The sequence below is a fragment of the Ictidomys tridecemlineatus genome, chromosome 2 (genome assembly GCF_052094955.1).
Source record: "Ictidomys tridecemlineatus isolate mIctTri1 chromosome 2, mIctTri1.hap1, whole genome shotgun sequence".
Taxonomy (NCBI): Eukaryota; Metazoa; Chordata; class Mammalia; order Rodentia; family Sciuridae; genus Ictidomys; species Ictidomys tridecemlineatus.
In genome coordinates, this window is record NC_135478.1 from 162,492,456 (window position 1) to 162,507,331 (window position 14,876).

The window sequence follows — 14,876 nt, forward strand, 5'->3', positions numbered from 1 at the left end:
ACAGAGCAGGTTCTGTTCCTGGTGTTCTGTGAACACTTTATTCCATTTCACTTTCTAAGGGAAGCTGATTGATGACAATTTCTTAACACTGGGAGACTGGCACAGAGTATACATGAGGACATGAGTGAAATATGGCAAAACCTTCATCATTAGCCCAAATCTCTCTTTCTCCCACAAGGTGGTGGGTGCTTCTATTCAGCCATAGGGCCCCAAAGGCTAAGTGCTCCTTATGCTGCAGGTGGAAGCCCTGGCACTTAACAATTGTCCCTGACTTTATAAAGCATCAAGAATTGCATCAGTCAACCATAGCCTTTTGCCCTACCAAGATCCATCTAAATATATCACGCAACAGAAATGTTTCATAAAACATCAAGAAAATTTACAAATCAGAGCCAGTGCTAGATTGTCTGAGTCAGTGGAGTAAAGTTGTGTTAAATCTGTAGCAGTGGATAATGTTTAGATTATTTGTCACTTTCCTCTGAAAATTCAGTTTGCCTGTGTTATCATATTTTCCTTAGGCTACTGTTAAAATTATCAACCTTTTTTCTGACATACACATGACACACATAGAGAAAAGAGATATGATTTAAAAGTATTCAATCAACTTGAGGAAATATCAGTTTGAAATGTAAAAGTTTTCTGTAGATAAACTACACACAGATAGTCCATAGTTAGCCATGAGGAATTTCTTCTGGTTCAGAGTACTTGTATACCAGTATTTATCTTGCTGATATTATATCGTCTTTGACAGAGATTACCCATAATTTTATATTTATACCTTAAATATTCTGTTATTATTAACTTTCAGACAATAACTGTTTTGTACATTCAGAATCAAAAGACTAAATGTTATTTATCCTTAGCAATTTGTGTATCTCATACAGAGCATCTCAGCCCTGGCTTTGTGCCAGCATGTTTATTGATTTCATGTTGAACAATCCTCAATAGATTTCTTTAAATTAACTACTATAATCAAAGTACAAATGCAGATAACTATTATTTGTGAGAACTGAAAATTGAAAAAAAACTGAAAATCACAGAAGCAGGAGAGAACTTACTAAGCTGAAATGACTCTGTTAACAATTCAACCTAACACTTCAACAATGAGGTCTATATATCTGGGAACTTAGTATCACTATTCAGACTGACATAACACCAATACACTTTTAACATGATCTCATTAACATTACCTTGTTGGCTGTTCAAACTGTTCTTTACAAACAAGATGATTTCTCAGCAGGGCAACTAGAGAGCCTGCTTGTTTTTACCTATGAAATGTTCCCTGCAGTGTCTGTCTTCAGCATTTTTGCTTTCTTCTTCTTCTTCTTCTTCTTCACTCATTTGTATTCCCATGAGTGCAGCTGAAAACTCTCAGTCTGTTAGGTTCTACTTCACACTCTTGCCCAAATGTTCAACTGCATGTAGAATATCTCCCCCTGACAGAAGTTAGGAATCTTAGAATGAATAACCCAAAACTGAACTCCTTTTTCCCAGATCTGTTCCTTGTACTGTGATCCCTTGTTACTAATGGCAATACCAATCTTTTTCCAGGCAGGTCATTCATGTCTACTCATTGTTCTTAGCTCCCATGTCCAGTCAGTTGCCAGATTCTATTTAATCTATATCCATGTAGTTTTGTTTCATTTATTTCCTCAATCTACAAACATTTTTGAGTTTCTTTCTACTTTTATGCTGTTTCTTTGAAAAATGAAACAGTGCTTACTTGAAGAAGCTCACAGCTAAAAAGACAGAGAACGGAGTGGACCGTCACTCTACAGTACAATTGTTAATGATAAACATGTGTATGTAGGCTGTTGAAATAGGAATGGGGACATGGAAGTCTTTCAGGAGGGCATAGCATGTAAACTATGTCTGAAAAGATGAAGAGGCCTTATCTAGGAAAAAAGTAGAAGAAAGGCCAAAAACACAGTGTGTGTGAATGTGCAGAGGTATGAGTGAGTGAGCATGGTCTTTGCAAGACGGGTACAAGTTGAGGAGGGCTGAGATAAAAGACAGAGGTACATGTATAAAGGGCCATGTGTACCATGCTAGGAAGTTTGAATTTCATTCTGAAAGTATTCTTTTTATCATTTATTTTTTCTTTTTTGCAGGACACTATCTTTTGTCAACATCATTGCAAAAAAATCTCCTGACTACCCTCTTGTTCACCACTCTCTTGCCTGTGTTTTTTCCTTAGCTTGCAGTTAGAAGTGGCTTCCAGTCACAGTTTAAAACCTGTCTCTCTTCCTAACTCTTCAGTGGCCTGTGTTTCTCACCAGATTATTCCCATTTCCTATAACTTTCACTTCTCTGCTTCTGACAAACATCCCTTGGATCAAGCCTGTGACAACTGTCTTCCCTTAAACCTGTGACAACTGTCTTACATGGACTCCTTAAGCCAGAGTCCATGTGCCACACATCTCTGTAGATTTTGAACACCTTTCTCTGTGTTTTGAACATGGTAGGCCTTTGCCCATTCATTGTGTTGAGTAACAGAAGTGTACTTTATAATCTTATCACATTTCTTTATTTTCTAGGGTCTTTTATGCATGTGGATATAAGCATGCTGCTGTAATAAGCACTGGCTTTCTTGTAGCTGCCAGCAAATGTTTCTTACAGCCCAGTGGCTTGTAACATGCTCTGGTGCCACAAATCAGTAGCAGTTCCCAAACAGAGTGACATGGCTGTGTACAAACCCTAATGTGCAATGCTTGTTTTTTTCCTGTAGAAAATGAAAGACCTCACTTTTCCCTAGGGTAAACGGGCTTAGAAAGCATCGATGCAGGGCCCATTGCCAAACATTACAATTTCCAGGGCTCTACACTTCATTTCACTGACAGGTATCATGAACAGGGCTTTCAATAAGAGCCAGTAGTAGGATTTGAGTACTAGCTCTAACTGTTTGGGGATTGTGAGTAGTATTTCTGAGCCTCAGTTTTCTTACCTATAAAAATAGGAATTAGACTTAATTACTAATATCCTTATAGACATTATTCTTTCACCAGTGTGTTGATAACAGCACACCAATCAAGTATCTTGGTTGCTAACAACACAAACCATTCTGATTTTTTTCATTTTCCTCCTGACTAATTTAAGCAGAAAAGATGCCTTGGGAAGGATATTGAATAGCTTACACAGAATGGGTAGGATGAAAACCAGGCTTGGCAGAATTAGCAACAGAGGACAACTTACGCCACTCCACAGGAACAGGGTGGTAAGAATAGCAGTTGGTGTCTCTGCCAGTAAATCTTAATGGCACTCATATCTCTGCCAGTAAAGTTGCATCTTTGTGTCACTTCCTTTACTTTCATATTTCCAGATGTGGGTGTCCGACTGGCTGAGCCTGGGTCTGTTGCTCCTCTAGCTGCTGGGGTTGGAGAGAAGGACTTAATGAACCATTTGGCTTGGGGAATAGGCAGTAGAAGGGCATGATCACTGTCATAGAAACTCGCATGGACATGCAAGCATCACCAAGACTGGTGCCATTGGGTGTGCCATGCCCAGGCCTGTCAGGATCGTAATGAAGTATATTTGGCTTCACCAGCATCACCATATGTACCTTTGAAACTTCAAGCCCTGATAAATTACTTTCTTCCAGAAAATCCAGTTTTCCTAGCATTTAGCCAATAACAATTTACCTTCTGTTTTACTTAATATTTTTCTTTAATAACACTATTCCATGGAATTTGGGGAACTTTTGATGGAAAAATAAGAATTTTGTTGTAGCTCTGACCACTTGAAGTTGTCATTCTAGTATGAGGAGAAAGGCAGAATGGAGTGAATCACTGATTCTAACTCTTCATTTATCAGTGCTTATATAGTAATAGGTTGGGATCAGGAATTATTTCCAATCACAAACAACTTAGAGCAGATATTGTATATTAAGATAGGAAGGATATTTAGGAAAGATCTTTTAAAGGGAATCTTATTACCTAAGCCTTCAGGTAATACATGTTTTTCTCGTTAGACTAAGTTAAATATTCAGAAAATTTCATGTAAGACTATATCATCTTAGTCTCTTGCAGAACAATATTTATCAGATTGCTAGTAACCTTAATTCTGCTTCTGCCTTTTGGGGGAAACCTGCTATGGATGTTATACATTGGGACCCATAGAGTTTCTGGTGCTATACCTTGTACCAGAAATATTTTCTAGAAATTAAATCAGAGAAAAACATAGCTTCCTAGCTGGGTGCGGTGGTGCATGCCTGTAATCCCAGCAGCTTGTGAGGTTGAAGCAGGGGGATCATGAACTCAAAGCCAGCCTCAGCAAAAGCGAGGTGCTGAGCAACTCAGTGAGACCCTCTCTCTAAATAAAATACAAAAAGGGCTGAGGATGTGGCTCAGTGGCTTAGTGCCCCTGAGTTCAATCCAGGTATCCCCCTGAAAAAAAAGGTAGCTTTCCTTTTAAAAAATGAAAGTTTTTTTGCTTTTATAAGAGAACTGTGAAGTTAGCATATTTTTCCTCTTCAAACAGCTCTCAGATAGCTAAGTACCAGGTATGTTACAGCAACTATTTAGGGTCATAAGTTGCCACTTTTATTTATCTTCTCTTATTTCTGATTATTTCTTTTATAAGGCTTCTCACTTTTATTTTGAAAAGGATGAAAGAGAGAAGGGAAGTAGGAAGAGATGGCTGGACAAAAACTGGATGCCAGATGACCACCTAAAATGCACAGGTGACCTCAGTAGAGGAATAGCTGCATCCATTACAGTAGCATGGCAGGCACTGGACATCATCATCCCAAATCCTCCTTTTCCAATGGTAGTCTCTCCCATCGCAGTGGCCGCCTGCCCTGTTGGTCTAAATATTGTTTAAGACAGTATCAACAACAATAAAGACTTTATACCTCTCTCCTCCTGGGTTTATGTGCAGTTTTATTTCCTACATAAAAAAATAGCATGTGGGGCATCAACTACTAGAGAACACAATGAGACATGGGTCAGTAATGTCATCCACCCACTGTGGATTATTGGGAATGCTGTGAGTTGCTAACTATCCAAATTATATTCAAGCATTTCATCACCTGCTTAATCAAGCTGCAAAATAAGGAGCTAGACCACTTCAACTCTAGTGATTTGATTATGTGGTGAAGAGACGGGTGCATAAACATTAATCCTGGGAAATTAATTCATGAAAATTAGCTGAGGATACCCCTAGAGGCCTGTTTGGTATCTATTTTTGCATAAAATGTTGAACTGACTACTTACTGAGGGTGTCTTGGGGGACTTGAATGATTATGCATGATTCTGTAGTTATCTGGAGAGAATCATGAAGAGGCCATGAAGTGACCTGAAAATGCATTCTGATTAAAGCTAAGTCTTGAACAGGAAAATTGCTTTGAAATGATTAAAGTTAAAATTGTTGGTAATGAAGGAAAACACTTGTCCTAGAATGAGGCCTTTGAAAGAGAGATTATTTTGAACCTTTGTAAAGCATATGGCCTTACTTTTCAGTGGCAGAATTTTACATTGTAACAAACTATCATGTTATCTGAACTTGGACATCCAGTGGAAAATCAGGAGAAATGTTCATGGCAAAAGTCTGGCAGGAGATATCATGGGTGGAGATCTGCCCTCAGGAGATGGAAGTCTCTGGCAGCCCTTGGAGCGAGCTTAGAAGAATCTGATCAGTGCAATTTTCCAAGTCTTGCCACACCCTCTGCTCCCAGAGCCCTGGGCTCCTTGGGATGGCCAGCAAGCCAGATTTGTTTTAATGTTTTGTTTAAACATCTGTCTTTCCCACCAGATCATGAGTTCCTAGAGAACAGGGATCATGTTTATTGTTTTCTATGTATTTCCCACATCTAGCAGGGTGCTGTCCCTTCTAGAATTAAGCCCCTAATTCTGGTTACATTGATTCTCAATGTTATATATTTGCTGTTGCATATATTTAATGTTGTACCTAAAACCTCAAGACATAGATGTATTATAGAAATCCAATTTTCCAACTGTTGGAAATGTGATACAAGTTTCTGTCTGTAACAATGTCTGTACCATATATTAGGTAATACTCCCAGCTGAGGTGTGGGGCAGCTCTGTAATCAAGCACCTTAACACTTCTTTAGCAAAAATGATAAACAGACACACTGTGTGGAGAAATGAGGACTGCCATTCATAACAGCTCAGGTGGGGTCAGGTCTTGCTACCAGATTACAAAATGTGTTCATGTGAGCTCTTTACATTTTGGAGTTGCCAGTTAGGTTCTGTGGGCCTTTTATATCCCTTCAGGAGAGAGCTCCCATCTAAGGGAAATACTCATCCATGCAAGGCCTCTTGTGCTTGGTAGTTCAGGGAGGAGAAAGAGAAAGATATTGATTTTTTCCTGCATGTGAACTGTTCACAGAACTGACATTGCAGCTAGGGTCCCTCAGGAGGGTGGTGGTACCAGAGAGGGAAGTGGAAGTAGTTAATTCCTGGCAAAAAAAAAGCTTCCACATTGTGCCAGCACTATCTCTACACTTTTCCTCATCTGTTTATCCTTCCTCTTTGTTCTAACTCATTTTTCCATTTTTCTAATTCTCCCTTCTCCCTTCTTCATTTCTATCCATTTATCTTTAATTTTTTTTCTTACCAAAAGTTAGATCTTAGGAGTTTGATGCTTTTTTTTTTTTTTTTTTCCTTCTGTACATCTCACCTCATGCACCTCAAGAACGGAAGCTTTGCTCCTATTCGCTTTTCTTTGAGTAGATAGATACAAGTCAGTGGTTAGGATGGAAGCATTCTTTGTAAACATGTCTTTGTTAGGAGTGGTGTTTATCTGTTTAGTGCTGTGCAGATAAGCACTTCAGGAATGTGGAAATGCATGGTAGTCTAATACTTTCCCTTTGTGAACCTTGCCTGCTATTATCAAAATATGTTGATGAAAAATTGAAATTGGGATGTTAATCCATGTTTGAAAATACAGTAGATAGCATTGTTTTCACTCTTCAGTCTTTTTTCAAAATATCTTTTTGATAATCCTTTTTGAACAGAACAATTGCTCATTTTTCTATGTGACATTTTTGTGTGCCTGCCTTTATTTTTAATTCTGTTTGATTTTCTTAGACCATGCATCTGTTTTTGTTGGTATCTAAAGAATGCTTGCTTTTGTGCTATTAAAGGAATTACTTTATTGTTTTCTCTTTTTCTGTTGTCTCTAAGGTTGTTTTTAGTATTATTGTATTGATGTGTGATGATGAAATGAGCAGAATAATGGTGACCTGTGAGGTCCAACCATGAAGGCAGAATCTGCATTGTCAGGACATCTCCCTCCACTATGGCACTGAATGCAGGTTAACAAAGCAGAGGTTGCCAGTGAAGTCCTGGTTTTCTCTTCAGTGACCTTGTTCTCTTAGGACACTCCCAGCTTTGGTCTCAGCAGTGGTTCCAAGGACAATACTCTCTTTGTTGCACCACAATCCAGAAAGACTTCATTAATGTATCCCTGGAAAGTGTTCACTAGCTCACACGGAGCAAATTGGCATTGATGTTGTATTCTGGAAACTTTAGTCTGGAAAGAAAACAGGTAGCTAGAGTGATGATCAGTGGCCAAATAAACCATCTATGATGCATCATGAACTGTGAATCACTTGTGATAAGTTATTCTTGTCCTTTATTCTTGTTCATTTTCCTTAGTGGCAAATAAGAGTCACCAGAGACAATCTGAACCAATTTCCTGTGCCTTTATAATGTGTTTAAATGACTTATTGAGAAGATTCGGTAAACACAAAAGAAAATATATTATTACATGTATACATTTACATGCATTTTAACTTATATTTGATCTTTTAACAATTCTTGAGATATATCAGAGTTCTTTGGTAGGAGCTATTTGCTGTCAACCCATTGTGGCATACCATCCATGATTACAAAGTCCTCGTGTCATCTAATAATATTTTCTAAGAGATATGGATGTTTCTCTTAAGGTAGGTGAGAAAATCATGAAGATGTTTGGAAGGACATAAATGTGAAGGACTTTGGATGTCTGATTGTAAAGCTGACATTTCTTTAGGCTTTGAAATATCAGTACTTATTTTAAAACAACATTCTTCAAAGTTCATATATTTTTCCAGTTTGATTTGATTTTCAAACATAATTATAAGTAAGTTAATATTGTAAGATAAATATCATCTGACAACAACTTTGTGAAAAATTCTCCCTTTTTGTGCTGCTAAATAAATTCATCAAAAATAGATTTTATTTGCTAATAATATAGATAAATGTGTTTGTTTTTCCTATTTAGAAAACATTTTAATCAAGTGAACTTAAAAGTTTTGTGCTTTATCTCATTCTCACATAGATCCTCTTCTGATCCTTCAGTATTAAACATCTTCTAAGAAAGGTTTTTGTTACCAGCAATAGGCGTCTTCCTTCCCTATCTTCTTTCCTGTGTTTTCTACTCTGTTCTACTTCAGCACTCTTTTGCTTTCACTTGTCCTTATTTTATCCTTGCAAACCCTGCTCTCAGAGAGGGTCTCTTGAAGCCAAGGAATGGAGGCATGTCCTGTAGACTGCAGGTCCATGGGGAGGTTTAGAGGGAACCTCACAACATTCACCTGTGCTCCTGGCACATGAAGGAAAAACTGGGCTCATAAAAACTGTGTCTGACAGATGCCAAAATAACTTCCCCATGGAGCCAATTCAACTGGAGACAAGCAATTCAGTGTAAATTTAGTCTATGTGGTTCCCTGGCATTTTGTAGACAAAACAAACTGGTTGATTGATATAGTACTGATGACTTTCCAACTAGTACTTTTGGTGATTCCTAGAGTAGCTAGGGATATGAACATCCCGGTGATGTGATAATGATACTCTGAATGCAAGAAATAATTAAAACATCTGTTTGTATCTAAAATTTAGAATTTGAGTGCCTCAGTCTGGCGGGGCACAAAATAACTGAAATGCCACAAAGCCTTGTAGGTTCAAATAGCAACTCTTTATTCCCGAACTCTCACCAGCACTCTACACACACTTCCCGGGAACACACTCCCTCCACTGGGCTCCCCATCTCTGAACCCCCGCAAGAACTCAAAGGGAACTCCAAAGTAGCGGGCACCCTAGGCAGTAGGATCCGCCCTAATCCCAGAGCAGGGTCACCTTTTAACCATTCCCTCTAATGCCAGGCGTCATTCTGACTAAACTGTGGCTCTCAACATTTGAGCTTTGCTAATGTTTGATTTTATGGATTTCTAATTATATATAATTTTAAAATATAAATAATGAAAGTGAATTCTAAAAATTTTGCTGATGAGGTACACAACCAAAACAATGTGGTGGCTACTATTCTATGTCACTGCTTACCAATATGCAAGGTCCCCTAGGAACAACAGAGGTATGTAAGAGGCAGACGGAGGTGTTTCTCATTCAGTAGATCTACTAAAGCTTTACAATTGTTCTCTTGATGTTTCTGTGTTGTAGTTTAATATTTATTATAAAAGTAGATTCTTATTGTCTGAAAATATTCTAAATCCATTTAAAGAGACACAGTTATACATGGGACACAAGTAAGGAGAAGAGAACCAACTTCCAATAGATGTTATATTGTTGATTCATTAATCAGCATTCTGTTACTAAAACAAATACCTGAAATGATTGGCTTATTAAAAAAAGTTTATTTTGGCCCCCAGTTTTGGAGGCTTGGTAGGCCCTGTTGATTTTGGGCCTATGGTAGGGCAGTATATCATGACAACAGTACACAACAAAACTGTGCACTATTTGACTGGGATGCAAAAGACAGGGTGGGGAAAGGGCTGGCATTCTAAGATCTTCATGGGTACACCTCCAATGACCAGAAGAACTCCCACTAGACCCCTCCTTTTAAAGGTTTTACCACCACTCAATAGAGCCACAGACTGTAGAACAAACCTTTTATGCCTAGGTCTTTTTAAAAGCCAAACTATAGTAGTTGAAGTATTTAACTTATTGGAAGAGTTGTATGTACTCAATAATCTCTCTTTAATACAGAAACCGTTTCTTTTCTTTTATCCATATTTGAGTGAAGATTGGGACATACTATGAACCTTAATTCTAGCTTGATGTTCCTTTTTTTTTGTTTCATGTGTATATTAATTTGCAAGGGCTGTCATAGCTACATCATCATAGATGAGTTGCTTAAACAACCATCTATTTTCTGATAGTTTAGGAGCTGGAAGTCCTAGATCCAAGAATCAACAGGTCTGGTTTCTTCTCAGGTCTCTCTTCTGGACTTGCAGACAGTCTCCTTTTTGCTGTGTTCTCATGTGCTCTGTGTGCATGCATGCCTGGTGTCTCTATGAGTATCCTAATCTATTATAAGAACACAAGTCAAGTCAGGTAGGGTCTTATTTTAACTTAATCACTCCTTATAGAGCACATCTCCAAATGTAGTTGCATTCTCAGATACTGTTAAGATGTCAACATATAAATTTGGAGGACAAAGTTGGGCTCATAATAATAGACTTTCAATTAGTTTTGATAAATTTCTTAGGAAATTATGTGGGATCTAGCAAGGTCAAGAAGCATCAAGTAGGGCAACTATACATCCTGATTTGACCAGCCCATTTTCCACTTAGTATCCTGACCTAATTAAAATAATGCTTCTGTTGACTATCAAATGTATCTTATTTGGATGATAAATTGTGATACAGATGCTCTGGAACCAGAGTTTATGTGTTTGAGTCTCAGTTCAAAAACCATATTGCTGTATCTAGGTTTCCTCAACAATGAAGTAGAGGTGATAATTGTACCTACTTAGCAGTTATTGTGAAAATTAAATGAGTTGGTATGTGTGGTTAAACTATGTGAATTAAAGAGGAGTAGGAGGAAGAGGATTCCATTTCCCAGGCAGAATGGTTAATCTCATATGTCAATTTGGCTGGGCTGCAGTGCCCAGATATTTGGTTTAACATTATTCTGGGTGTTTCTGTGAGTGTGCTTCAGGATGAGATTTATATTTAAATCAGTTGGCTATGAATAATGCAGATTATCCAATGATTTTGGTGGGCCTCCTCCAATCAGTTGAATGCCTGAGTAGAGCAATAGGTTCACTTGCCCCTGCCTGCCATCCCATCAAGAGGGAAAGAGCCAACAGATGCCTTATACCTCATCTACAATATTAACCCTTCCTGATTCACCAGAAGACTACCTTTGAATTTAAACTACAACGTTTTCCCCAGTCTTCTAACAGTTGCCCCTGCTAGATTTTGGACTTGCTAAACCTCCACAATGAGGTATGCTAATTCCCTAAAATAAATATCCTTATATTATATTTCCTGTTTTATTTCTCTGGAGAATCCTAATACACCATATGTGGAGGCCAAAGCATAACTTTATTCAAAACATAGGTTTTGATTTTGAAAACGTTCCGGTATTCCTGGATTTTTATATTCTTCTATATTCACTATGCTTTCTGCATGTCTATAGACATACCAACAAAAAATAAAGACCCATGTCCACACAATCAAGAAAATGAATAGGCTTTTTAGATATAACATGTATAGATATCTGTGCACACACAAACACACACACACACACATACATAAAAAATATTATTTTAAAATATTTTTTAAACCCTGAATTTTGCATTCCCATATCATGATTTTAAGCAATTTTGGTATTATTCATTGATAGATATTTTTCACCATTATTATTCATAATTGTGAAGATTAATTTTTCTCATGATTTGAGAATAGTATCTTTAATAAATGTGAAATTAAAGAATCCTAAGATTAGTTTCAGTAAAATGAGTGTTGATTAAAAAAACCAGAGTTGAATGACTGTGTCCAAAACTGAACTCCAAAACTAAAGCAAGTAAGCAAACAAATATATTGGCAAGAGTTCAGTGAAGTTAAAAAAAATTGGCAAAGCATCCTTGTGAAAAAGTTTAAGAACTTGAAAAAAGCAAGACTTGAGGTATAATTAATTAAGTAATTAAGGCAGGATTGTTAAGGGATGGTAAAGTCATTAGATGTAATGTTGTTGACACACAGAATATTTATCCTGTTTCAAAATATCCCATATATTACTTATTAATTACAAAAGGGAAAATATGTGTTTGTAATGGAGAAATCTAGTCACCATCATCTTAATTAAGCTATCAAACTTAACATTAAAACAATGGGAAAAGCTGATATTGTTGTCTCCCAGTGTGATAGAGTGGGAAGAACACATTATCAACTGTATTTTAATCTCGCCAAAATGTTTTAACTTGCATCTATTTATGAGAGGAAAAAAAATCAGACAATGCTAGAGAGAAAAAACATCAGGCAATGCTAGATGTTGGACATTTTGTAAGGTAACTGTCCTGGACTTCAGGTTAAAGTAAACAAAATATAATTGGAAGCAAATAATGACCACTAAATGCAATTTGTCATCCTTGATTAGATCCCAAATTTTAAAGAAAAAATAGATAGAAAAGATTCTATTGGAACAATTAGAAAATTTTGAACGTGGACTATATAACAAGTAATATGGTATTAATAGTAAACATCTTAGCCTGGGGTGGTAGTATATATCTGTAATCCCATCGACTCAGGAGGCTGAAGCAGGAGGATTAAAAATTCAAGGTCAACATTAAAAACTTAGCAACACTCTGTCCCAAAGTAGAAATGAAAAGTGCTGAGGGTATAGCTCAGTGGTAAAGCACCTGTGGGTTCTATCCACTGTATCACCAACAATTCTGTGCTAATCTCTGTAGACAATCAGTAGGGAAAACATTTGAAAATAAATTAGTAAATGAATTGGACATATAATATATGATTTATAGCTGGCATTCAAAAACTATGTCCTAAGTATGAATGTCTTCAAGAACCATTCAGATATTCCACAGTAGTAACAATAATAACAACAACAAATAACATGGATTTCTAGCCTTACCTCAGACCCCCTGGCAGGTGATCTCTGAGGCTATGGCCCTGATCTATATTTTAAACAACTATGCCATCTTCTCCAGCTCATTGAGTTAATGTCTTTAGGGAGATTATGATGTTTAAGGTTCCCTTTCTGCCTCTGGGCTCAGCCTTACTTCCTCCAGGAAGAGTTTTTTCCCCTTGCCTCCTCTTCCCTCCTGGCAGATCACTGCTCATCTCTGCTAATGGGCTTCTTGACCATCTGCCATGATCTTCATACTTTCCTTAGCTTCCTGTTCCACCCTGCTTGGCTTGCCGGCTTGCCCTTGGGTTTCACTGTCTCGGGGAATGCTGGTTCCCTGTTGCTCAGTGTGGTCTCCCACCAAGGCAGGCTACCAGGAATTCACACCTAACTCGAAGCTCATACAATATTAGCACAATACTTTTCACAAAATCTGAATTTTTCAAGTCTGTATGATTTTTTTTTTCAAAATGAAATTCAGATACATGAACTCTGTAAGAAATTCTGAGATTATAAACTATTTATGCTTCCTGAGTCTATACAGGTTCTTGAGGGTACTCGTTAGAGTTGCAACCTGTCCTGCTTGGTACTGGAGCCAGATTCCAGCAATTGATAGTATGTGACTTTTGACAGATTTCTTAATCTCTCTGGACATATTTTTCCTGATCTATAAAGTGTAAATAATAAACTACTTACAAAAAACGGTTGTTGCAAGTATGGAAGGAGTTTACATACATAAGACACCTGGGAAAATGCTAATAAAATGTTGACTATTTTATTAGCAACCTTCTATGGAATGCCAGATGTGGATGAAATTCTGCTCTCAAGATATTGATGATGACCTTTATAAAATGTTTTCTTTGTTGCTTTCTTTGTGTTTTCATGGACTCAGGTTTCCCTGGGACTTCTGCATGCTCATGCTACTCATATCCTGTGGCCTCCAGAACGCTGGCAGAAACTGGAATCTGTTCTTCCTCCAGAGCGCATACTGGTTAAGAGTGAAGAGGAATGACTGCATGGTTCCTCCGGACTGCCCACTTTGAGAAGACAATTATAGTGGGAGGGGAGCACCCCAAAAGGGGAAATCTCCCTACAATATGATGTTATGCAAGAAACAATGTCCACATTAAGGTGATCTATATTCTTAAAGTTTTAAAATATTAAACAGTATTAAACAACACCAAATTCTGTGTTAAATTTTAGTACTCTATTGTTTATTGCCCCCCCCTAAAATGCAGATCTTTTAGAAATATGAAAATATTGCATCTATGTCTTAAAGGAGGTAACCTTGATTTCTTGTTGTACATACTTATTCTGTTGATTGGGTTTTGATTTTGTGCCTGCTGCTGAAAGATTTTGAAAATTAATATTCAATGACAATAATTTATCATTTACTGTTAAGAAAGAACATGAAAAGACATACATATAATAATAGGAATTACATTGTAATTGATAGTGTCTACAGTGCAGTGATTGCCAGATAAACTGGCAGTGAACAGTGATGTTAAAATAAAACAATGATTTGTTCAGATCTTGTTTTGGTATTTAATTATCACGTAACCAGACATCCATTAACGAGGAACATATTGTCTTTTATGCAAGTAAGGAATTAAATAATGGAAAACCAATTCTATCAATACTTTAAAACAATCAAGCCTTTTCCATTGGCCCTTTGAAATTCAAAACTTCTGCATGATCTCATGCCTGATCAAAATGATGAAGAAACTCATTTATCAGCATTCAGTCACTTTTTAATGAAATGTTCTCAGTGAAATAAGAAAATCACTCTAGATCAGCTGAGTTTGATTTTTCCCCAAATGATTTCTCAGTGTCCTATCTATAATACTGAAATCACCACTTGCAAAAGGGAGTAGTAGTAGATTAATAGATTCTGTAATTTGTACAAATAAGGAGACAAATTCCCCACAAAGTCTGTAGGATTTATAAAGCCTTTTTTCTCTTTTCCTTCTTGTTGGCTGGAGGTTTGTGCTGATTAAAACAGAGTCTCTGGATCAATTCCCTCTGTTCATCTGGACTTGTTTTCTTCGG

At 37.2% G+C, this 14,876-nt stretch overlaps 1 protein-coding gene across 3 annotated transcripts in view; it reads left to right on the forward strand.

Annotated features, from left to right (window-relative positions):
* Immp2l (inner mitochondrial membrane peptidase subunit 2) overlaps positions 1-14,358 on the forward strand; it is an 868,756-nt gene extending 854,398 nt beyond the window's left edge. For all 3 annotated transcript variants that reach the window (XM_078040070.1, XM_078040068.1, XM_078040069.1), the window contains exon 7: positions 13,720-14,358. In XM_078040070.1, coding sequence (XP_077896196.1) covers positions 13,720-13,839 — 120 coding nt within the window. In that variant the 3' untranslated portion in view covers positions 13,840-14,358. The remainder of the gene's footprint in view (positions 1-13,719) is intronic.
* The last annotated feature ends 518 nt before the right edge of the window (positions 14,359-14,876 follow it).